This window comes from Vulpes lagopus, chromosome 23 (assembly GCF_018345385.1).
Source record: "Vulpes lagopus strain Blue_001 chromosome 23, ASM1834538v1, whole genome shotgun sequence".
In the NCBI taxonomy this organism is placed as follows: Eukaryota; Metazoa; Chordata; class Mammalia; order Carnivora; family Canidae; genus Vulpes; species Vulpes lagopus.
Genome location: NC_054846.1, coordinates 43513345 through 43538254, shown reverse-complemented (window position 1 = coordinate 43538254; position 24910 = coordinate 43513345). Strand labels below are relative to the sequence as shown.

The 24910-nt window shown below is 40.8% G+C and overlaps 1 protein-coding gene across 8 annotated transcripts in view; it reads left to right on the top strand.

The window, feature by feature from the left end:
- The window catches only part of NAV3 (neuron navigator 3), an 830862-nt gene that overhangs the window by 648799 nt on the left and 157153 nt on the right, over positions 1–24910 (top strand). For all 8 annotated transcript variants that reach the window (XM_041738590.1, XM_041738593.1, XM_041738591.1 and 5 more), the window contains one exon: positions 11065–11180. In XM_041738590.1, the coding sequence (XP_041594524.1) occupies positions 11065–11180 (116 nt within the window). The remainder of the gene's footprint in view (positions 1–11064; positions 11181–24910) is intronic.

Below are 24910 nucleotides of genomic sequence, written 5' to 3'. Positions count from 1 at the left end.
TGATAAAAGTAGTCTTGAACTTAGTATATCTTTATCGACTTAATGAGTGGAGATAACTGAAATCAAAGGTGAAAATTTTAAGAAAGAATTTTTAAATTTAATGTCAAAAGTTCCCAATATTTAAACCTATTTGAATGTAGTAGGCCACTTTTGTTAAGTACTAACATGACTACCACAGATAATTAAGAAATTATAGGATAACAACTTGCCATAGTTTAGGTAAAGGAAAGCATGAAATACTTATTCATTTATGTACTCATCACTCATTCTGCAAATACTATGTAATAAGAGTTACAAAGATTTTTTCTAAAAATCCTCTGCCTTCAGGGAGCTGAGCCTATAGGAGATAATGATAAAACATAATAAAGATAAAAAAATAATTGCTATTATAAAAGTATATGCAAGAAATAATGTAGAAGGTTTCCCTAAGTCTTACATGAGGATGGAGTCAGTGGATGCTTCCAGGAGGTAAGCAAGAGATGAGATTTAAAGCATGAGACAGAATTTGTCAGGTGGAAGGGAGAATGTTGTGGCGTCATCCAAATTTGACATTCTATAATTTTACGATCCAAGCCTTATTGAACATGTAGTTGGCAGATTATAAAGTCCTGGGCAAGTGCTAGTAACTAATACTACAGAGACTAGATGTTGGGATGCATGATTCTTTGTGTGGGAGACTAAGGAAGAAAATTTGGAAAGAAGCCATATTTTGTTCTTCATTTTCAATCACCCTGTCCCTACACATTGTATTTTCAGCCAGTCCTATTGGCTGTCTCCCCAAAACATACCCTCAATCAGGCATTTCTCTCCATTTTCACCCTACCTGTCCTAGTCCAAGCCATGTCACCACCAACCTTACCCAGTTTCCAGTGAGTCTTCCAGCTTCCACTTTTGGCCCTTTCCAATAGTATCCTTCACACAGCAAGGACTCTAACCCTCTAAAAGCATAAATTATATATGTCATTCCAAATCATGAGAAAATCTATCAGATTTACATTACACTTAAAAAATGAAACCCAAACACCTTGCCTACGTAATCTGGCCCTCAAACCACCCTCATACCACTCTCTCTGTGGTGCACTGAACCCCTGCCTTTGTTGTGTCTCAACAAAGTAACCTACCTTGCTTAGTGATCTCTCTACCTATAATGACTCTCTTGTAGAGAAAACAGGGTACGTCTTTGCATCAGATCTCTGCTTACATACTGCCTCTTCACAGAAGGCCTCTCCAACCATCTAGTCCAAAGAAACATTTCGTGGGAATCTTGCTAGAATTATATGACATCATCCTCTTGTATTTTATTCATAGAGTTTATCATTATCTGCTATTATTTTGAAAACTAATAAGTGTGATTTCAGCCATTTCCAGCTATAATGTAAGCTCATTGAGAGCAAGTCTTGTGTTTCTTATTGAGTAGCATAATGTCCAGAACAGAACCTGCCCACAATAGACACCAAATAAAATTGTTGAATGGAACACCTCCCCCTGGATTAGACTCACCTGCTATACAATAGAAAAATTAGCAAAAACGTACAATGGAATAGGGAAAATTCTCAAATCTCTTACTTCCTAGAAATGAGGTGGCTTAATTGAAATATAAACAGCTTTAAAATATTTAAAGAATGAAGTAGCTTCTCTTCAGGACATTTATTCACTTATTTTTTTCCTTTTCTAAATGACTACCTACTAAGCATCTACAATGGGTAAGGCATCAAGGGCAGAGTGAAACAGCACATGTCCCATATGTCATTTTCCTTCCATCGTCCACAGTGTACATAGTAGGCAAGAGGGTGACTCAAAGATGGCTACAAAATGAAGCAGGAAGGGTAAAGCTCTCTAGCAGTGAACTGGATTTGATACACTGCGACTTCAAAATAAGGAAAATTGCCCCTAGCTATCGGAATCAGAGATAGTGACACTTGAGCTGGGTTCTGAAAGATAAGTGCGACTTAGGCATGCAGGAATGAGGACAGGAAAGGAATTGTAAGACTCAACAAACCCTATAAACAGGATAAACACCAGATGTGTAGGGTAGTCAGCGAGTAGAACAGATATTCTGGAAAATGAAGGTTGATTGGAGCCTAATTGTCATAGAAATTCTTGAGTCTCAGGCACTTGGACTCACGCGTGTGCAAGCATGTGTGTGTGTGTGTGTGCACATGAGCATGTGTGTGAAGAATGGTAGTGGAACAGGACTGCATAGGTCAGACCATGTCCGATGGCTAGATGAGGGAGAAACTTCCTTACTTGCAGCCATAGCTTAACAAAGGGGTCCCAATTACAGGAAGAAAGGAAGGAGAAAGGGGAGGAGCAGAGTTAAGAAAGGAAGCTCTATTTGTTCCTGTTCTATATGTTCTAGCATCAACATCTGCCCTTTATGCTGTCTTCTTCAAATTTGTTTTCTTTTCCTGGAATTCAAAAAATGTTACCTTAGCTCTCCTCTTCCCACGTGTTAGTTTTCTTACATTGCTTTTGTATTCGTCACTTTAGAGCTATATTCCTCATGAATGCAAACATATATGAAATCCCATAGTGAGGTAAAGACCCAATTAAGGAGAAAAGAAAGACCTGTGCATTTTTTCTAAATCCCAATAAATTTCAAAACAGCTGTTAACCAGATACATAAGTTGTTATTTTGAGGTCCATGTTCTTTTCTTATTTTCTGACCACTTGTAGTAAATGCCGGGAAAACGGTGCATTGGACATGAAGCAAACATCTAAAAGCAAAGGGAGCAGAATCGGGAGTGTGGGTAACACACACACACACACACACACACACACACACACACAGAACCCAACCCTTAGATAAGGCAAGAGATTGTTATACAGAGAAGAAAACCTATGAATTAAATATAAAAGGAGACCCTCTTTGCACACTTGATTTGTAAAATTAGGTCAATTTAGAGGCTGAATTTAGAGGCTTTCTTTCTTTCATATATCTTATACAACAGCATCATGGTTTCTCAGGAGAAAATTTTGTTGTAACCAGTTTTTGCAAGATTTCAGATTTACCCAGAAAGTGACAGGGAAAATGGACAGTTGCATATACTACATTGTGGAAGGTAAAGAATGCAAAACATTAATTTTGAAAATGCTTAGTCACAGGGTTTTAAGTTTGGCTAATTTGTTGAACCAGTAAATTGAGTAGGAGGAGCTGTGAATCTACCAAGATTGAAATGTAGAGCAGATAACCATCATTCAAGTCAAAGCTTCTCTGAGCCCTGCAGCTACCGTTGCAGATTATGCCGCAATTTTGGTTTTATGTGAGCTGGACATAATCGGTCATCAGTACAAAGTACAGCGTAGTGAATGCTTGCCTGGGCGAGCTTGTCTTTTGCTAGGTCTGATACAGATCTCTGCATTGGGTAGCAGTTGAAACTCCCTCACACAGCAGTATTTTGAAGATGGGATCCAGACACCACTAGAAGAGGGCCTGTTGTGTGGGATAGTGCTAAGAGCTGGCATTCTCTCAGCAGAGAAGCTTTATCAAATACCTTCTGTAGTTGGCTTCCAGGCTTTACTGCCAGATTGCCCAATCAAACCACTGCTGTTTCTTCCTTCTATATTTTATTTGCTCATGGAAAAAATTTAAGCTTACAGAAAATTTGCAAGAATAGTACAAAGCACTCTCATATATACTCACTCAGAGCACCCGGAGACTTTATTCAGGTTTCACTGATTGTACCAGAGAGGTATCCCTTTGATTGGTTGAGGATGACTATTGAATCCAGTTGTCATGTCATATCCCTCAGTTCTTCAGTCTTTCCTTGACCTTCATGACACTGATGTGTTGAAGACAGACCTTTGTCCAATGTTTCTTAATTTGGGTGAGAATGTCTGATATTTCCTCATGTTTAGGTGCATATTCTGTATTTTTTGTCTAGAACGTCACAGAAATGATGCCATGTTCTTTCCACGGCATCCTATCGGGTAGCAACAATATTGCTCCTTCCCATTTTGGTGGTGGTAAATTTGATCCCTTGATTCAGATAATGTCTGCCACGATTTTTCATTCCCAAATTACTATGCCCCATTTGTATTTAATAAGTATTTTCATGGGAAGATATTTTGAGACTCTATAAAGAGTCGACTCCTTGATCTATTTTTACCCATAAGTTTTAGCATCCATTGAGATTTCTTGCATAAATTAATATTTTACTTTAATGGAGGTCAAATGATTTCTAATCCTGCACATTCCTTGTGCACTTATGCCTTGGCTTTCTTTGTTAAGAGATACCCTTCTCCCTTCCTCTCTCCCTCTGTCTTCAGATTGTATGGACTAATGGATTCCTGTTGTATTCAGTGGATTATATTTATGCTTATATTTTCTCAGATCTCACTATGGGGATCCCCTTTACGCTGGCTTCTGCCCCATTATTACTTGAGAACTTCTTTTCTTTTTGGCTCAACGTGTTCCAGGCTCATCTTGTACTCTCCCTACCTTGGCTGTAGCTTTTACTAAGGAACCCTGATTTCTTTTAGTGGAGAGTGGCATTTAGAAACCAAGATCTCACTGCTCCCATATTTCCTAAGTGGTAAATCCATGTAGGTACACACACTTCCTATATCATTCTTTTCCTCAGTATCTGTGAGCTATCTATGATATATACACACACACAGAGAGACAATCCTCAATTTATAATGGTGTCAAAGCAAATATGCACTCAGTAGAAATCATACGTTGAAAATATTTTTGGCCCAGGTGACTGATACACAGTAGGATCCCCTCTCGGGTGATGCAGGGCAGCAGGAGGAGCCAGCTCAGTCAGCCGGCAATCATAAGAGTCCAAAACTGATGCATTTACAATTATTCAGCCTCCATACAACCATTCTGTTGGTCACTTTCAGTACAGTATTCAATAGATTACATGAGGTAATCAACACTTTATTGTAAAATAGGCCTTGTGTGAGATGGTTTTGCCCAACTGAAGTTAATGTAAGTGTTCTGAGCACATTTAAGGTAGACAAGGCTAAGCTTTGGTGTTTGGTCTGTTAAGTGTATTAAATTCATTTTCAATTTACGGTATTTTCATATTTTCAACTTATCGGAATGTAACCCTTTCATAAATTGTGGACAATGTATATATTCCCTTTCCATACTTGTATTTCCTCTTGTCGATTGAGAAACCTGGCTCCCATGATTTTCAATATATTTTCTTATTTGCTCAACCCACCTGAGTCTAACCAATCTCCCATCCACACTGAACTACTCTCCACCTTGATGGATTTCTCTCCTTGGCCTTGGCTGTCACCTGTCCACCTTCCCAACATAAAGGAAAGAAGAAAGCAAAACCATTGGTGATTTTGGAAAGATACTTTGCCTTTGTTGGATTTATGAATCAGGAACTATTAGACTGTTAGTTAATATTGCTGTCTCTGATGAGTTCTATTTGTGTTCACATTTGTGACTATATCCATATTAAAATGAGTCCACAGAAGGATATATTTTTAAACCAATAAGCAAACACTCATATTTATGAAACTTGAAATTTGCAGGTTGATAGTATCTAGGACTTATTGTTGAGTTCCATTAAGTGGTATGTATAGTAGCTTCTTTTTTTAAGAGTAAAAATTTAAGGTTAGTAAAGAGTAAAGAAGAAAATTTCAGGTAGACCAATAGATACAGTCATATTCAAATATTGTGTGTTATTAACTTAGTGACCAAGGTATCTGTCAGCTAAAGAGACCTTAAATGCACTGAGATAGTGTCCAGGGGCGTTTGGATGGTGTTAAACAGAAGGGGAGTGGTTAAAAGTATTTAGAGGCAGCCAGGTTCAAATACAGAATAATTATCTACCAGCTTGTTACTTAAGGCAAATTATTCAACCTCTAGAAGCCTAAATTTATCTATAATACCTACATTATAGGTGTCTTGATCTGTTCAGGCCACTGTAACAAAAATACCATAGACTGGGCTGCTTAAACAGCAAATATTTCTTTCTCATGGTTCTGCAGGCCAGGAGATCTAAGATCAAAGTAGTCTATCACTTTACATGTCTACCGAGAGCCTGCTTCCTGGTTCCTAGGTGACCATCTCCTCACTCTACCCTCGCTTGGCAGGAGTGAGGGAGCTCTCCGAGGTCTCTTTTCTAACAACACGAAGCCCAGAAGCCCAGGCATCAGCGCTCTCCACTCAAGGCCTAATTAGCTCACAAAGAAAGGCTCCTTCTCCTAATGCTATCATATTGGAGGTTAGTTTTCAACATAGGAATTTGGGAGAGGAAGCAGGCATCCATTCCCTAACAACAGGATTGTTGTGACATGGAAGTGACATGCCATAGTTAAAATGCCAGGCATAGTATTTGGCACATAGTATGTGCACATCAACAGGAAATAGCTTTTATGCTAATCATTGGTGAAGTCTAGACTTTTCACCACTTTGCGCCTTAGTAAAAGTTAGTGCTGACACCGAGAGCCTGGCTTATTAGCACTCTAAATAGATTAGTGTTTTTGCAATGCTATATTTTACAGTTTCCATGGGTTTCTGTAACATGTCAACCATGTTTTAAATGCACAGTAGTCTGCACAGAGCATGTCTTCTAAATATTTTATTTTATTTTTAACAAATATTTTATTTTTTTGAGAGAGCACGCGTGCATACAAGCAGGGGGAGTGGCAGGAGAGGGAGAAACAGCCCATTGAGCAGGGAGCCCTGAGCGAGGCTCCATCCCAGGACCCCAGGGCCATGACCTGAGCCAAAGGCAGCCGCTTACCTGCCTGAGCCACCCAGGCACCCCAGTCTTCTAAATAATTTAAAGGAACATGATGACACCTATTTTTTTCTTTTTCCAATAAGTATGAGGAAAATGTAGTATCAGTTTATGTGGGAACAATGAGTGGTGCCACTTTAGTATCCACTCTGTCAAAATGTACCCTTTGATTGGAGAACACTAGGATTCTGAACTCTTGTTTCATGGGTCAACTCCAAATCCTTTTATTTTATTAGAATGAAACATACAAAAAAGATGACATATTAAGAGTCTTCAGAGATTTAACTGAACTTTTTTGATCATTTGTATAAAAGTTAAATCTTTACCAGTTAGTAGTGATTGCCCCTCTGGAGACTGGAGTTAAAATCTGATTCTTCCCTAACAAATAATGAATGGAAATCCTGGAGAAATGGATGGTTTGTAACATATGTGGAACAGAGATCTGGACTCATTTACATGTATATACAAACCAAAGCTGTCTTCTAAGTCCTTTTTATAATTATTTGACATTTTACCTTTCCATGTTCCTTTCTTTGATCAATCTGCTTCCCTATCATTGCTAGTGTGGGGAATACCATGGAAAATACACCAAAGAACTTGAAAACAAGGTAAATAAGATTGTCTGTTGTGACTTAAAGTGAAAAGATAAGAGGGAATTAGCGAGAAATACACACTGACACATTAAAAAAAATAAAACAAAATAAAACAAAGGCTTCTAAGACAAGACTGAACTCTCAGAAGTGTGCCCCCTTTTTATAAAAGAGTCTCAAACAAGGGGTGTGGAGATGGCTGATGGCATTGAGTATTGGGTCTCATATCCTGAGGAAGATAGCCGCAGTCAGCTCCTGAGCAATACTTTTTAAGATCTGTTTGTTCAGGGCACGTGGGTGGCTCAGTGGTTGAGGTTCTACCTTTGGCTCAGGGTATGATCCTGGGGTCCTCAGATCGAGTCCCCCATCGGGCTCCCTGCATGGAGCCTGCTTCTCCCTCTGCCTGTGTCTCTGCCTCTCTCTGTCTCTCATGAATAAATAAATAAAACCTTAAAAATAATCTGTTCAGAGCAAAGTAAAATTTCTACTCCCAATACATGTTCTGAATATGCTTTTGCTCCATGCAGATTTTTCTAGAGGGCAGAAGTGTGTGAATCTTCATAACTAACATGACCACATGCTTTCAGGCTCCTGTCCCAGCTGCTGATCATGTTCTAATAAAAACCAATTGGCGTTGGGCTTTAGACAGCCATCACGGTAAACTACTTAGTGTGACTCAGCTTCTGAGAGATTAGTGTTTGAATACTGAGTTGGCAGGACCATAGGCCAGGCCAGCCCTGACTCACAGCCAGTTTACCAAGGCACCCTGCCTTTCTGAGGCTTCTTGGCCGGCAGCCAGTGAGCTTTTCCTGAGGTCTCTAGTCTCACGACATACTCTCCATTTAAACTTTTCAGCAAGTAACAAAAATCCTTAGAAAGCTTCAGAGGATTTTCTCCCTTCATTCAGAGACAGCAGGCTAAGGAACAGGTCAGGGAGGTACAGTGGCCAGGAAGAAAGTAGGCCAAATAGAAGAACCAACTGTAGTGGGCTTTAGCAGTGAGTTGGGAGGGGCTGTCAATAGAGATATAGGAGAACCTGGGAGCCAGAGAAGAAAAGAAATGGGCTACACAGAGAGCCAGATGAATTCCCCACATTTTAATGTTGACCAGAACCCTACATGCCTCAAGAGAGTGCCTTTCCAGGCCTTTAGTAATAATGGTGCTTGAGTTCACAGTTATTTTACAAGGCACCTGTTTTTCTTGGCTTTCATACATGAGCAAATTGAGGTTCAGGGAGGCTAAGTAACTTAGCAGGGTCACATGAGTTAATAACTATTCAGTTACAGGGCCAAGTTTTACATCAGAACCCAGTGCATGCACCGTTATACCATGCTTCCTTCCATATACTATACTTCTTTCCATATACTATACTTCAATAATATATTTTATCATCATTACTAGTAAGATTTTTTATTTACTAATTATTTGCTGCGACCAGGGCTAGGCACCGGAATATAACAGTGAGCTTAAACATGTAAGTCTAGTTTGGGAGAGAAGCACTGATCAAATAATTACAGATTTTGCATTTCAAGAGTATGAAGTGCTGTCAAGATAGATACAGAGAGAGGGTTCCCTGGATGGCTCAGCGGTTTAGTGCCCACCTTTGACCCAGTGCATGGTCCTGGAGACCCGGGATCGAGTCCCACATCGGGCTCCCTGCATGGAGCCTGCCTCTCTCTCTGCCTCTCTCTCTGCCTATGTCTCTGCCTCTCTCTGTGTGTCTCTCATGAATAAATAAATAAAATCTTTTAAAAAATCTTTTAAATAAAATCTTTTAAAAAGATACAGAGAGCAATAGGTTCTTCTAATTTGGGACTTTACCTAAAAACTAGGGATGATTCTTGAAAAGTTACTTGAACTGAGACTTGAAGGGAGAGACTCAATTGGATAAAGAGGGATGGAAAATAACGGAGTGTAAAAGCTCTGTTAAGGCAGGGAGCTATGAGAGTGGGTAGAAGACTGTTGTGACCACAGGGGAGGGAGATAAGAGCAGTCCTATGCAAGATAACACTCGGGAAGCAGACGGAGATCAGACCACGCACAGCCTCATACCTATGAAACTCTAAAGGTTTCACCAGGATACTGCAAACAAGGAACAGGTTTATAGAGAAAAGATCACAAGTTTAATTCTGTACATGATGGGTTTGAGATAACCTTGTGACAACCAAGAGGTAATGTGGATGAAACGGTTGTGATACACATCTGGAATTCAGAGGAAAATGCTGGGTTAGAGTTTGAAACTGGGATTCATGTGTGGCTCGGTAGTGACTAATACAATGAATATGTTTCAGATGATCTAAAGAGACTACAGTGACAACTGGACAAAGTTTAGCATATTGCTTTGAGGAACTCACAGTTTTTGGCCTCTGTATCCCTTCTTTTGACTACCCAGAACCACAATATTTAATGATTGTGTAAAAGAAAACAAAAGAGGAGAAAGGTAGCATCCAGAGAGCATGAGGAACAACCTGGAAAATTTTTGTCATAGAAGCCAGGGTAGGACAACTTCATGAAAAGAATAAGTCGTCTGTTCTTAATGCTGCCAAGATATCAAGGAAGGTGAAGGCTACAATGTTTTGTTGATTTTAGCAACGTTGAGGTCTTTACTGGCCTTTATGATATGCCCTGTCACTAGAATGGTATATCCTTTTTCTTAGTTTTGCTGTGCTTTTAAATTCAGTCTTAAGTTAGAATAAAATAAAGACAGTCTGCCAGAAATCTACAGAGACCATTTGTATGAATTTTTACATAGCTCTTTCTTTTCTAGATCAATTCCTGTTTATACACATATATGCATACATACAGCATAAAGTTTTCCATGACTTCTTAAAATCCTAATGAGCTCAGAGCTTCTACATCTCTCAGCTCAATATAAAGTGTCTTTGGTGTCAGTGATTACACTTTTTTTCCTCTCAGCACCAGGATTGAGAATAAAAGTAATGTTATGTAAAAATTGATTTTAAAAAAAGATACTGAATTTTTCTTTCACATATAAATATTCCCCCTAGATGTCTTTAAAAATAAGAAATACATAGTGACCACTTGCCATGGTCCAAACTCAGTCATACAAACGGGACTCCAAGCAAATGAGAAATCTCCAAAGGACACAGTCTAGCATATGATGCTCTACTCTTTTGCGTCCATCTGTGTCTTAGTAGTTCATGCTGGAGATTTTTTTAAGATGTGGTAATTTGGATCAAATATATGTAGATTTTGAAGCTGCACCAGGAAAGATCATGCCTCTTAAAACATTTGCCTGTGCATAAAAGGAAGAAGCAATGCATGAAGAAAGATGGGAATATCAAAATACACTCAGTCCATCTGTTGTGTGCTTTTCATTTGATTAGAACTACTCTCTACATGTTAATCACACACACATAAACATATAAAACATAAAGTAGACGAAATTTAGTTTTGATGGACCTTAATTTTTCTGAAATTTATTTTTACTTACACTTTCAATTTTAGGATATATTTTCTATAATTTTCATGGAAAAAATAATTTTAGGGGTGCTCTCAGTACCTTTATTAGTTATTCTCACAAGAATACAACTTAGCCAGACTCTGTCTAAAATAGCAGAAAGAAAGTTGGATCTTTTCAAGGGCTTTCTCTTATAGTTAGTTTTGGAATGTCTCCATCATAAGGAAATGCATACTTACCTTAATAGTAAACTTTTAACATGCTGTTTTCTGCTTGTGCTAGAGAACTTTGAGTTACTGGTGACAACAATTGTTATTTGTTTCTATCTTTTTGGTAATTTCAGATCACATTCAGAAAATGAAGGTACCTCTTTACCATCTGCTGACTCCTGTACCAGTCCTACTAAGATGGACTTACCATATAATAAAACTGCTAAGCAGTGCCTAGAGGAGATATCTGGTAAGTGACCTGGTTGATTGATGGGTAGGTCAAACCTCAGAATTTTTACAATCTCTCTGTAAGTATTTTTATTAAGTCGTGTTTGTGCTATATTGATTTTTCTTAAGCATAAATGGACTGTGTACATCTTGTGCTTCAGAGATTCTTAGATATTTGGCTACTTTGCTTGAGGTGATCTCTTTGTTGTTCTGTGAAGAACTTTGTAAAGAATGGTAGTGCTTTTACAGGATGAGATTTTTAAGTTCTCATTGCCCTCAGTCAAGTTCTATATAATCAGAGAAAACCTGGAGAAACTTCTATTTGTTAATAAGACAGACCTTGAATATATATGGAGATTTAAAACAATGCTAAGGGTCAAATGTCAATGCAAATGTTCCATGGTCAATCCAACCCTCTTTTTTCAATTCTGTGCTATTTAGAACACTCCTACATGATGGCTCCAAAATGTGTGTTTAGAAAGAAATCCAATTATGGAAATATTTCATAACATAAGTAACATAAGGAATCGATCTGGGCATCATCAGACACAATTTATCAGAGTTTTAAGTCTATAAAACAACTTCACTGTTTTAGTGCACGGTGTTAGTTTTTTTTTTCCCCCCAGGACCCATATAAACATAGGCATATATGGAAGGGCTTTGGTGTAATTCTATTATATAGGTCTGTATTCATGAGCAACTAAGAAAACTCAGCAAAATATAAGCTTCTAATGGGGAAAAGAGTTTAAGAACATATCTACAGTTAAGAATTCATAGAAGTAGAGGTATGTTGGTTATTCCAATAAGCTTCTGGTCAGCCCTTGTATATTCTGAAGAAAAAACTAAAGAAATTGCTTAATTTTAAAAAATGGTATGGTACTCCAAAGATCCAGAGTATTGGGCTGAAGCTCCGGAAAATAACCCTATCACAAATTTGTGGGTTAAAGAACTTCTCTACTTTGGCAGACTTGAACCCTTTGGCAGGCATTAGCCATTACTGCAATATCTACCAGTAGATATTGACCACATTGACAGCACAACATCACGAGGGGTCCTTGTAGAATTATCAGCAGTATCATTAGGCATCAAGAGTTTTGTGTGAAGATTACAATGGGCCGGAGCTGGGCAAAGGTAGAAAAGGTAATGCCAAGACATAGCTATCGGGATGGTAGTTACAGATTTTTCAAGTAGTCGGGGGAAGTTTTGGCTTTCTCATAGCTCCAGATAGTCTCACAGTCAGAATGATGATGTATATCTGTATTGTGACTAGATATTTTTAAAGCCTGGTGTGGCATGAAGATTCATATACTTCACACATTTCTTTATTCATGAATGTCTTCAATTATGTATCAATATGCCTATGAAATACGAGAGCTCAAATATGTAGGACAAAATGCATTTAGTACAGTGTGAATTCTAATTTTTATGGGAATTTCACAAAGGAACATTCTTTCTCTGAAATTAGTGTATCACTGAGTATCTCTGATTAAGTAAATAATCCATATATGATTTTTTCTCCAGTTTTTTATTCTGTCCACCACTTGATCATTTTTTCATATTTTCAGTTAATATCTCCATGTAAATTCTGATGTTTTTAAATATAACACTTGGAAGTGAAATATGAACTAGACTTTAACATAATATAATAATTTAATGGATTTATTAGGAGGTGTAGTATTATTTTGCATTTTTATTATTTCTGTAGAATCATAGATTTAAATCTGTGATTTAGATAGGAACATAAAAAAAGAAAGAAAACAGCAAGTAAATGGTGCAATGAGTCTTACCTGATTGGGTCATTTCTATTATTTGTTTAAGATGATAGCAAAAATTTCTCTAATGCAAACTTGAGATTTCCTGGAAGATGATATTCATTTATGATTAGTAAGCTACAAATTGAGTACTGTGATTGGGAGAACCTAGGTGAGAGTATACAGGTAGACCAGTGATGACAGAATGATTAGCATGCCCTGGCCTTTCTTCCAGTGATCTTGTCTTCTGATTCCTCCTCAGCTACTTATGTTCATGGTCCTACCCTTGATCTGGGCATCATCAGACCCTGCAGTTTCTCGATAAACTCACTAATTCTCGCTGCTTACCTCTTGACTTTTCAGTGCTCTTTCTTTTGTTTCAACTCTACCAATGATTCTACTAGGATTTCTAGATTCTAATTTAAATATGGATCCTATTTTTAAAAACCCATTTAAATGGGATCTAAATATTGATCCCACAGCCTTTTACTGACCCTCACCGAACTGTGTATTCTTTCTTCCCTGCCCGGAATCAGCTGAATTCCTGTGGTAACTGAATGCAGTTTGACTTTTGCATATACCCTTTACACTTGCTCCCTTCTCAATTCATTTGATGAAATCACAGGCTTGGTTACATTCAACCCTCTACCTGTTCCATACCAGCAGTGAATGAACCTGGAGAAAAACACATCCCATGTTGATGTGATTGATTTTACATTTATGACCCTCAATTTATTTATTTATTTATTTATTTATTTAGAGTTCAGTTTGCCAACATTTAGCATAACACCCAGTGCTCATCCCACCAAGTGCCCATCACCCAGTCACCCCAACCCCCTGCCCACCTCCCCTTCCACTACCCCTTGTTCATTTCCCAGAGTTAGGTGTCTCTCATGTTTTGTAACCCTCACTGATATTGTCACTCATTTTCTCTCCTTTCCCTTTATTCCCTTTCACTAATTTTTATATTCCCCAAATGAATGAGACCATGTAATGTTTGTCCTTCTCCGATTGCCTTATTTCACTCAGCATAATACCCTCCAGGTCCATCCACATTGAAGCAAATGGTAGGTATTTGTCGTTTCTAATGACTAATATTCCACTGTATATATAGACCACAGCTTCTCTATCCATCATCTGCCGATGGACACCGAGGCTCCTTCCACAGTGTGGCTATTGTGGACGTTGCTGCTATAAACATTAGGGTTCAGGTGTCCCAGCGTTTTACTGCATCTGTATCTTTGGGGTAAATCCCCAGCAGTGCAATTGCTGTATGACCCTCAATATTTAATGAATATTTAATACTGCCTAGCAAGCATCCTGTATTTCTCTAGTCCACTCTCTCTCTCTTTTTCTCCCTCTCAAGTTCTTAGATGACAATTTTATACCTTTTCTTCTCAAATTTATCATATCAGCTCTTCCACCCTCTCTCTTAACTAATGGCCTTGATGTTGGCTTCACTACAAAAAATTAAAGCAGAGAAAAGAATTTCATACACTGCTACCACCACATCTACCTACATGCAACATTTATACCCATTCTTTCCACCTTTCCTCAGATTACTTTCTCTTCTACCTCCTTAATATCTCCCTCTGCTCCAGATCATTCTCTGTAGTCCTCTGGATGCTACATCTCTCTAGTTTTAATTTGAAAAAATAAAGCTTCTCTTGACCTCTTCTTTCCTTCTTTCTTCTCCTCCCGACTTCTGTTGTTGCTACTATGTTCTGGCTGCTAGAGAAACACGGACCACAAAAGCATGTGAAATTATTGCTGAGCCCACAGAATATTCCTTCAAAGATAATACGAAATAGGGGAGGTGAAATGTTCTAGGAAGTAGAAAAACATACTTTTGGCCTTTGTGCTGCCATTATTGAGCTGAATTGTTCCTTGGTTTCCTTTTTTTTTGTGAGATGACTATGATGTTTAATAATCTTATAGGATTGTTGTGAGATAGAGTTTTAGTCCTCCATCCCTATTTTCAGTCATCTTCACCTGGTACCTTATACGTGTTGGGCATGCCAAGGGTGGGGAAAACAAATGGGGCTAGGACATGAGCCCTCCTGTGGAAGAAGAAGATACAAACTTTAACACCACAAATACTTAAATTACTAGATGCTCGAGAACAACTAAGTTAGCTGTGAAGAGTTAGATAGGGCTTAAAATAATATTCCAGAAAGAAACAACTTCAAAGAAAACAATATAAAAAAAATTCTACTTATCTTATTAGTTTCATTAATATTTTTATTATAAAACTGGAAACTTTTCTTAAGTTCACTGGAATCTTGGTAGCTCACTGGTTTTTTTACAACGGGAAATTTCAGGGCTGTTGTTACTGGTGAACTCTTACTGTTAATGGTTGGTGCTGGGGCCTCACTGGGGAATAATTCTGTCCTGCTCTCCAAATGAATTAACCTTAATGATACGGAACTCAGATGGATTTAGCCTTGGCAGGATAAGATCCAGGTCTTAAGAATTTTTGAAACCTATGCTATCCGAGGGAGCCTGAAAATAATATAAAAATAGAAATATGAAATTGCATGTAGTGTTTGAGGAAGGAGCTTAATCTAGTTAGAAGCTCTGTATCTTAAGAACTATTTGTTCATGGTAAATATACCTTGAGGTCCTGGTATACTTTTGCCTGACCAGCATCCCTTGCCCCATCTGCTAATAATAATAAGGATATTATTATTATCATTATCATCATCATTATCATTATTATTAGTGGAGGAAACCATTGTCCTATCCATCACTGCTTAAGTGGTTCAAGTGAAATTACCCGAGCAGATCAAATCAGAACCACCTTTTCCCTTGACCACAGTGACTCATTCAGGAATGGCCACTGACCCAATTCAGTTTAGTCAGAACCAATGAGAATAAATCTCAGAATTTTTCCTAAGACTATTAGAAGAGAGATGAGGTTTTTCCACTAGACCCAAAGCTAAACAAAAGCAACTTGGAGCTGCTGGCAGTTAGCTTCACCCTCAAGTGAAACAAACATTGAGAAACAGAACCGAGAGCAGGAGAGAGAGTGAGGTGAAGGTCATTGTAGGAAATGTCTGAGCCCCTGTGAGCAAGCCATGCCTAAAATTATCCCTCCCTCCCCTGCACTCTTCTGTTACACTCCCTAGGGAAAATCCCTTTTCATGCTTAAACAATATGAAAAGCATCCCTATTGCATGACCTGCAAGATGCATGACGTGAGGATTTGTGGTACTGGTAAGGAGCAAACTTGAATGGTTCACATTGAAAAGCAGGTTTGTTAGAAAGATTCATGAAGCCAGGAAGCTTAGCTGTTTATGCTTTCATCTACACAGTAATTCTTATGAAGTCATAAAAAACATTGTCTTTGTGATTAAATGATAGTGGAAGTTAAAATGAGGTTAAATTATGGTGTGAAGACACATAGGATGTGAAGAAACGTATCAGAAATGAGTGACTTTAAAATGGCATACTGGGGAAAGCTCAGGACTTTTACGATTTGGTGACCTCTATCCCTCTGATGTCTTGAATATCATTCACATTTTCTATTATTTGTCATTTTCTAAGGGAGGAGACCTAGTGATATTTACCCAGTCTAATAATGGGGCTTTTGTTAATTATCACAGTCAGGTGGAATATGTTAAACAATTTATGGTAATGGGTGAGTGAGCTTCTTGCCTCCAGCCTATCCTTTAAGATTCATGCCACTACCTCGATAGTGTAAGTCCAGCCAGGGCGATGATTCAGATTTTACTGCTTTGGCTTGGATTTCATTCTTACATTCATTGACAAAAAGAATTTGGCCTCAGAGACCATCCCTATCGTCAAGTGCCAAGAGACCCTGCCAAATGCAAAATGAGCTTTACTTTTTAGTCCACTGGAATCATTCAGGAAAGTTTTTAGGATTTGGTTTTGTTTTGGTTTTTGTTTGTTTTTATATAGGTTCACCCTTGCCCCTTTTTTTTTGTGCATAAGGCTTTTTACCAACACGTACAACATCTGTTTAATGCACTTTTTAACTTTTATCTAGAATTTATACTCAACTGAAAAATATTGCAAGTGCCACGCTGACTTGGTATTAGCAAAGCTGGCACGCCATTTGTGAAAAAGTAATAAAACAATTGGACAAATCTGGGAAATCATTTTAAAAGAGAATTTAGATTAAGCAGCATAAGCTAATGGTTCCATGGGTTCTTTTTCTGGCTTACCAGACTTTGTCTTGAATAATGGTCAGTATCTGGTATTTAAAACTTTTGTAAATGATCATTTAAGTTGCCTGTTTCTTCGATGTTTAGAAAATTAGGAAATCAAGCTCAGGTAATTTAAATCAGTTTTGATCTTTTACTTAAATAGCTGCTTTATAATCATGTTTACTAAAAAGCTGAAAAGCATTCCTTTTTAGAACATTATAGCAGCTGTGCTTTATGTTAAGTCTTGGCAAAATACGAGTGATTCTCATTTTTAGTATTGATTATATGTGTTCATCTCCTGTGAATTGAAGCTTCGTCCTCCACCTTGAATCATACGCATATATATGGATGAATACAAATAAGTAGAATTATACCCATATATGAATGCACTTCCAGAGCAAGCAGGTATAGCTGCCTCTAGAGAAGCAATAAGTGGGTTCCTTACAGCCATTCAGGGTAAACTGATGAACTGATGATGTAGTTCCGAGGGAAAAACTACTGTAGTTACAAGTTGATAACAATAATCTTCTGTAAAGAAGCAAACAAAAATACCCTTTTGATGTTTTCTGTTGGGATCGTTTCTTCAGAATAACCAGTTCCTCCTTACCAGCCTCTTCCTGGGTTCATCCCTACTGGAGGATTAGCCACTGAATCAGGATGGACCCCGCGATTTAATTTGACCAAGGAAATATAAGTGGAAAAATGACACGGGCCATCCCTGAGCAGAAGCTTTAAGAGTCAATGCTTGGATCTCTCATATCCTGTCCCTCTGTCATAAGATCAAGATGTCTGAAGACTGGTATTGCTCTTTTAGCATGGGTCTTTGTATATCACTTATACAGAGCTGCAGCCAACAGAGTAGACAGTAATGTGAGCAAAAGCATATCTTTGTTTTTGTAAACCACTAGAATTTCTAAAACTTTTGTAAATTCAACATAACTGAATCTACGCCTGAATTTCTCCACCTTGACACTACTGACATTGTAGTCTGCATAACTCTGTTGTAGGCGGCTGTCCTGTCATTGTAGCGGGTATAACAACATCATTGGTGCTATCATCATCTACCTACTAGATGCCAGAAGCACCACACTCCCCAGTTGTGACAACTGAAAATGTGGATGTTGCTGAATGTCCCCTAAGGGGGACCCATTTCAGAAACACTAGTCTAAGCCTGGTAGTTCTCAAAGCGGGGGTCTCAGAACCAGCAGTATCTGCATCGCCTGGCAATATGTTAGAAATGCAGTGTCTCAAGCCTCTTTCAGACCCTGAATGAGTAGGGATGGGGCTGGGGCCCAGCAAGCTAGAACTTAATGAGTCCTCCAAGAGTTCTGAACATTAAAATTTGAGAGCCACTGGTTGAAGCTGATTGGTACACGAGCCCCTTTGTATAGAGGAGAATGTAATTATTGCTTTCACTTATTTTGATGTCTAAAGCATAAGAATTCCCTTTTTTGTGAATCTCTCAAGACACTCCATGTGTACTTTAGTGTAATATGTGTCAGACAGATTAGTTTTATAGAGTCAGTAAATTTACTGTAGTCTCATGAGCTGGTGATTCACTAGGTCACAGTGATTCCAAATAAAGAAAAAGAAATGTATTGCTTAGGAATCCAGAGGGTAGTGGCATTTTGAGCTTTTAAAAAACACTTTGTAAAATGATGTTTTTAAAAGGATAATCATCAGTTTCTATGATTTGACATTTGTACCCTCATTTAAGCATATTTATATAAAACATTTATTTTTGAAGACTGAAGAATTGAGAATCAGTATTTGCATTCACAGGTTTGTTCGCTTAATTGCAATTTTCTTTGATAAATAGTTGTAAAAATTTGCTTTTCATTTAATTCCTTTTTACATATGTGTGTAAAGCAAACCTAGATATGATCTGCCATGGGCCTGGGCATAAGAATTAATTAGCTTTGCAAAGTAGGTTATTATCATATGTAAAGGATAGTCAGTGTATGTTCTAATGCTAATTTATTTGTAGTCAAGTAATTGGGCATTTACCCTACATGAGTTGAGGTAGGCAATATGAAGGGAAAACTCAGAAGTAATTTAATCATATTAGTCCAGAAAATAATAAGGAATTAGCAGTTGGAGTGGCACAAATACTTCTATGTATCGCTCTGCTTCTCTCCTTTTCATAGGGCATGTTTATGGGCAGAAAACTTTCAAGAAATTTTGAATACTCTTGTCCTTAGCTCTAAGTGGTACATATATGGTCCCCGAATAGACTTGATAAGTGTTTTAAAAGTTTTCCTAAAATCAAAATGTTATGGCGCTGGTGTAAAACATACAACCAATCCAAGAAAAATATAATAAATTTATCATCTAGGTTTTCCGGTTTTATTAAAATATGAAGAGACAAAGAGCTGATGCTGCTGCAATAGATTTATGGACTCAGACCAGAAAAAATGCTCAGTGTCAAAAACCATAATGTGCGTTATATACACACACACACACACACACACACACACACACATATATATATATATATATATTTTTTTTTTTGTCACATCGTTATCTCCCGCATACTTGGCCATCAACTTTTAATTCTATGCTTCGAGTGAAGATATTGGGGAAAAGCCTCTTGAGTTCCTTTCTTGGCTGTTTCCTACAGGAAGAAACCTGGGGTTTTATTGTCCTGTTGGGATCTCCCTGAAACAGCTTCAGAAAACGAGCCCGCGAGCAGGAGGTGAAGTCTTTCCCTTTAACGCATTACCTGCCCGCCACGGGGAGGGTCACGCTGCGGGTTTTAGGCCCTTTACACTCTGGGTTTTGATTTGTGCGTTTACAGCACGAGTCCAGCCCTGGGGAGGCAGCCAGTCGCTCGTCCCGCGAGTCCGAGAGCGCGAGCGTGTGTCGGGGGCCGGGCGGGGGGGGGGGGCGTGGTCCCGGCGCCCGCAGCCTCCCCCCGCCCCCGGGCAGCGCCGGCGACCTAGGGCGCGGGCCACCCCCCTCCCCCGCCGCCCGGTGCCCCGCCCCCCGGAGCCCCGCGCAGACCCGCCCCGTGGAGCTCGGGAGACGCAGGAGCGGCGGGGGCGGAGGGAGAGCGGCGGCCGCGGTCCCGCATCCCGCAGCCTCGCTGGCCGCTCGGGCCCGGGGATGCGCACCTGCGGGGCGGCGGAGCCCTGCGGCCGCGCGGGGGCGGGACCGCGACCCGGGCCGCCTGCGCCACCTGCCGCCGACGGGGACCTGCCGGCCGGCACCTGCCCCGCGGACTCACCTGGGGGCCGGGCTGCCCCGCGGACTCACCTGCCCGCCGGCACCTGCCCCGCGGACTCACCTGGGGGCTGGCATCTGCCCCGTGAGGCACCCGCCCCGCGGCCTCACCTGGGGACCGGCACCCGCCCCGCGGCCTCACCTGCCCGGCGGCACCCGCCCCGCGGCCTCACCTGCCCGCCGGCACCTGCCCCACGGCCTCACCTGGCGGGGCCCGCGGGGGGTGCTGACCGCGGCCTCTGCCCCGCCGCCCCCCGTGCGCACGGCTAGCATGAGCCCCGCTGACGGCGACGGGCCCGCGGCGACCATGCAGCGGCCGGCGGGGCTCTCGGTGCCGGGGGCGGGGGCGGGGGCGGGGGCGGGCCGGCGAGCTGCGCGGCCGCGGAAGCCGGGGGCCCCGGGCGTGAGCCCCGCCGACGGGGACCGCAGGGCCGCCGCGCGCCCCTCCAACTGGTTCGGCAGCGCGGCCAGGGCGGGCGGGGCGCCGAGCCCGGCGTCCTGGCTGCGGGCGCGCCCCGGCCCCGGCCCCGGCCCCGGCCCCGGCGCGGCCCAGGACCCCGCGACCCCGGGTCTCCGCTCCCCGGGGGGCAGCAGGGGCGAGGGCGGCCCGGGGCGCGCGGGCAGGAGCTGGGCGGCCGAGGAGGGCGAGAGCTGCCTGCGGGAGGGCGCGGCCCACCTGGACGCCGACGTGATCCTGACGATGCTGGGCGACCTGGAGCAGGCGCTGGGCGCGGACCTGCTGGGTGAGTGGCCGCCACAACCTGGGCCGCGCTCTCCCTCTCTCTCTCTCTCTCTATTATTGTGATTATGATTTTTGAGCGACTTGCTGCGTTGTTCCTTCGCAGAGCCGACCCCTGAGACCCAGCCGTAAAGCCCGCCCTGCGCGGGCTGGGGTCGCGGCCGCTCCCGGCCGGTCCAGGCCTCCGCAAAGCGGTGCCGGGCCCTAGGGCCGCCGACCCGATGCTTGCCCGGGAATTAGACGTCTACCTACTTTCCTGCGAGGTGACCCCGCCACAAAGAGGGGGCGAGCAGCCCAGAGCCTCTTGGGCAAACTTTGTGTCTAGGGGGCTTCAGCCGCTGCCCCGGGGGCTCCCACAACAGGCACTAGGATGCTAGTAACACTGGCAGAAACGCACAGGCATCTTTGGACAGCTTCACTCACACGCTGCTGGTTTTTTGTTTTTTTTTTCTTTTTCTTTTTCTTTTTCTTTTCTGTGTGTGTGTGTGTGTGTGTGTGTGGCAAAAAAATTCACATTGCAACTATCTAAACTACTGTGTAGGTGATTATGATACTTTACAGAGTAGGCCTTTTTGATGACCCAAGTCTTAAATAACTTCTGACATGATCTCTCACTAACTAGGTAGGAAGATATCTAAAATGATTCTTGTATTTTGTTTCAGTTTTGACTTTACTACCTCCCTGAATAGCCAGACTGTACATGTTCTGCTTGTTACCCCTAATTGAGTGCTCTACCAAAGTACATTGATATCACACAGTCCCCTCCTCGAAAATTCTTAAGTTTTAAGCCATTGACCGCATCATATTTTGCAAATATGTGTGTTTACAAGAAAACTTCCTATAAGACTCCTCACATAGGAAAGACTTAAGCCTGACCAGTGATCTCTTTGTTTCTTGTTCATACAACGGAAGCTAAATGTAGATGTGTTCTTATTCTCTGTGTAGACCCTCCTGTTGCAAGAGGTTTTATGAGGCTTTCCAGAATCTTAGTGAGCCAGCATTAGAAGAAGAAAGCTTAGAGAGACAGCAGAAGGAAATACTGCTCAATTTGTCATGTCAGTTTAGCTCCAAAGAGAGTAATGTTTCCACAGTTGTGGGAAGAGTGATTTCTGAATCTGAATACACCAGGTGCTCAGACATAGGAGATTTACTTCTTCACCATTGTGCGATTTCTGTGATGAACTGTATCTCATAAAAGACCTCTAAGCAGTACAAAGGCAAGAGAGGGAGTCTTACTCCTGAAGAACCTTCTTATTTTTTTGATCCTCTGAAACTGTACAATCAAATAATATTCATCTTTTGCTGTAAAATAGTAGCATTTATCTTGTTCTAAGGACCTTTTATATAAGTATTCTCAAAGATATGAACAGAAAGCAGTCCCCTGGCAGTATTTTTTGGTTACTCTGTTAAATTATAGCATGCTGTACGTGGGTGTATACATGACATATGCCTTTTGTGCATAAATAACTTGGAGCATTACTGACAGAGGGTAATCTCTCAATAGAAGCCTGTGTGTTCCATGATTCTTAAACTCTGCAGCTGCTTATTATATTTATGGGATTATTCTTTTTAAGGCTTCCCCCTCCCCAACTTTTGCCAGTAGTCAAAAATGCAAGTGAGAAAGTAAGGAAGAATTTATTTATTCTGGTAGTTGTGACATGAATAATCCTATCAGGATAATGAAGCGCTCCAATGCAGTTTCCTAAATAATGATGCGTGTTATGTGGGTAAATATATCCAAGCCCAGAGCACACAGGAATTGCAGCATTTCTGCCCATGTGCCTGCCTAGGTTCTGCTTCTGACTCAAAATGGCCTCTTCCAAGTTAATTTTTAGGCAGGGTTCCTTGAGTTCAACTCTTGAATCTTGAGTATCCTACTAGACTAGACCAGGGTCTGTGCTATGGCTATACAGGAGACTATTTAAAAGGTGATTGGCCATAGTTTTTTTGCTATTTTCTGCTCCAAGTATCTGGCTTAAGAAGATTTGAAAAATTTCCATCCAAATGACTGTTGGGGTCATCTACAAAATTAGGGTTCTCAAAATAAATCAGGCAGCTGTACTCTAAATAATAACATTTGCCAAGGAGTTGGGGTAGAGGACATAATTCTCTGTGAATCAGGTTCATTCACTGATAATTTGACTTCTTATTAAAAGATGATAGTGCTGGCGGTGTTAATTACAATGTACGTAAGTAAAGCCTAAATATTAAGAGCAGGACCACACGGATCATGTGGCCTCTGTCTGAGGCAAAAAAAATGTAGAAGCCACTGTTTTTCCTCAAGGAAGCCTCCTTCCTGACTGTCAAGATAGTAAAGATTTACACACATTTTCCAAAATGGTACATTCTGGAATCCACTTTGAGTTTTTAACATTGTTGCAAACTGCTTTCTCATGGCTCCTAAAGTGTCCTCTCTAAGTGGGGCAGAGAGTAGGTCCCAAGGGAGCCTTAGTGGCTTGGAGATAATGGAAGTGAGAGGAGATACAACACTTTTGTGACTAAATGAATTTATCATACGTGCTTTTTTCTGCTTTTATTTTACTCGTGCTTTACATTTTACTTGTGCTTTTACATTTGGCCTTGTCAGTTGAGACTCCCACCTCTCCCTCAATCTTCTAGACATCATTTGGATACAAATTTATAGGATGTTTCAGATTTGTGTAATCCTTCAGGGGGTTGTATTTAGTTGTATTTTGACTTTTGTGGGTCATTGAGAACATTTACTGCAATAAATTTACTGCATAACATGATAAATCATGTTATCCTTCATAACATGAATGAAGCAGCAATTATGTTTTGCTCAGTAAGGTCTGGGAGGAAAAGATCCATTTGTCTGATTGTCATGAACAGTGCAGTGCCGTATGAGTGAGTGTTGTGATGCCTGAAACCAAAGGAGGAAAAGAAGTTGTGGTTCTGAAATACGAGAGAAGCTATATAAACAAAAATGGATTCAGCTGGAAAAGCCAAGGATCTAAGATGCCTGTTGGATTGGAAGAAGGACATTTGTTTATGTATTTTTAGATCTATTTATGTATTTGAGAAAGAACACGCATGTGGATGTGAGGGGCAGAGGGAGAGAATCTTCAAGCTGATTCTTCAAGCTGAGCAAGGAGCCTGACCTGGGCTCCAGGCTCCACGTGGGGCTCGATCCCATGACTCGTGAGATCATGACCTGAGCCAAAACCAAGAGTCCAATGCTTAGGCAACTGAGCCACCCAGGAACCCCAGGAGAAGAAACACTTAAAAGATGGAGAAGGGGATGCCTGGGTGGCTAAGCGGTTGAGCATCTGCCTTGGCTCAGGGCGTGACCCCCAGGTCCTGGGATCAAGTCCCGCATTGGGCTCCCTGCATGGAGCCTGCTTCTCCCTCTGCCTCTCTCCTCTCTCTCTCTCTCTCTCTCTCTCTGCGTGTCTCTCATGGATAAATAAATAAAACTTACTTTAGAAAAATAAAAAATAAATAGCAGATGAAGATGTGAAAAAAATCTACTGAAATGGAATCTCTGAAAATATAATGTTCCTATAGTTTACATTAAGAATATATGGAAAGCAATGCAAATATAAATATTTTTAATATTATGCCAGTTGACAAGTGGTTGAGATAGAGCTTGAGCACAATGTGCAAGTTCTCACAGAGGGGAGGGGGCCAGGGGACGTGTAATGGTATATTGTACAACCTGTGTAAGGTCAATAACTATATTCCTCCTCCCTCCAGTAAAAGTCATCTGCCCTTTAGGATTTTCCTTACAAACTCCTTCTTATCTTCTTTTAGTACCAGATTATTTGGAAGTAAAAAGTGGGCTTCTTTATCACCACTTCTCAAATATGCTGCTATATTTATGAGAAGGGTGGGGAAAAGTTCCAAGGGATTA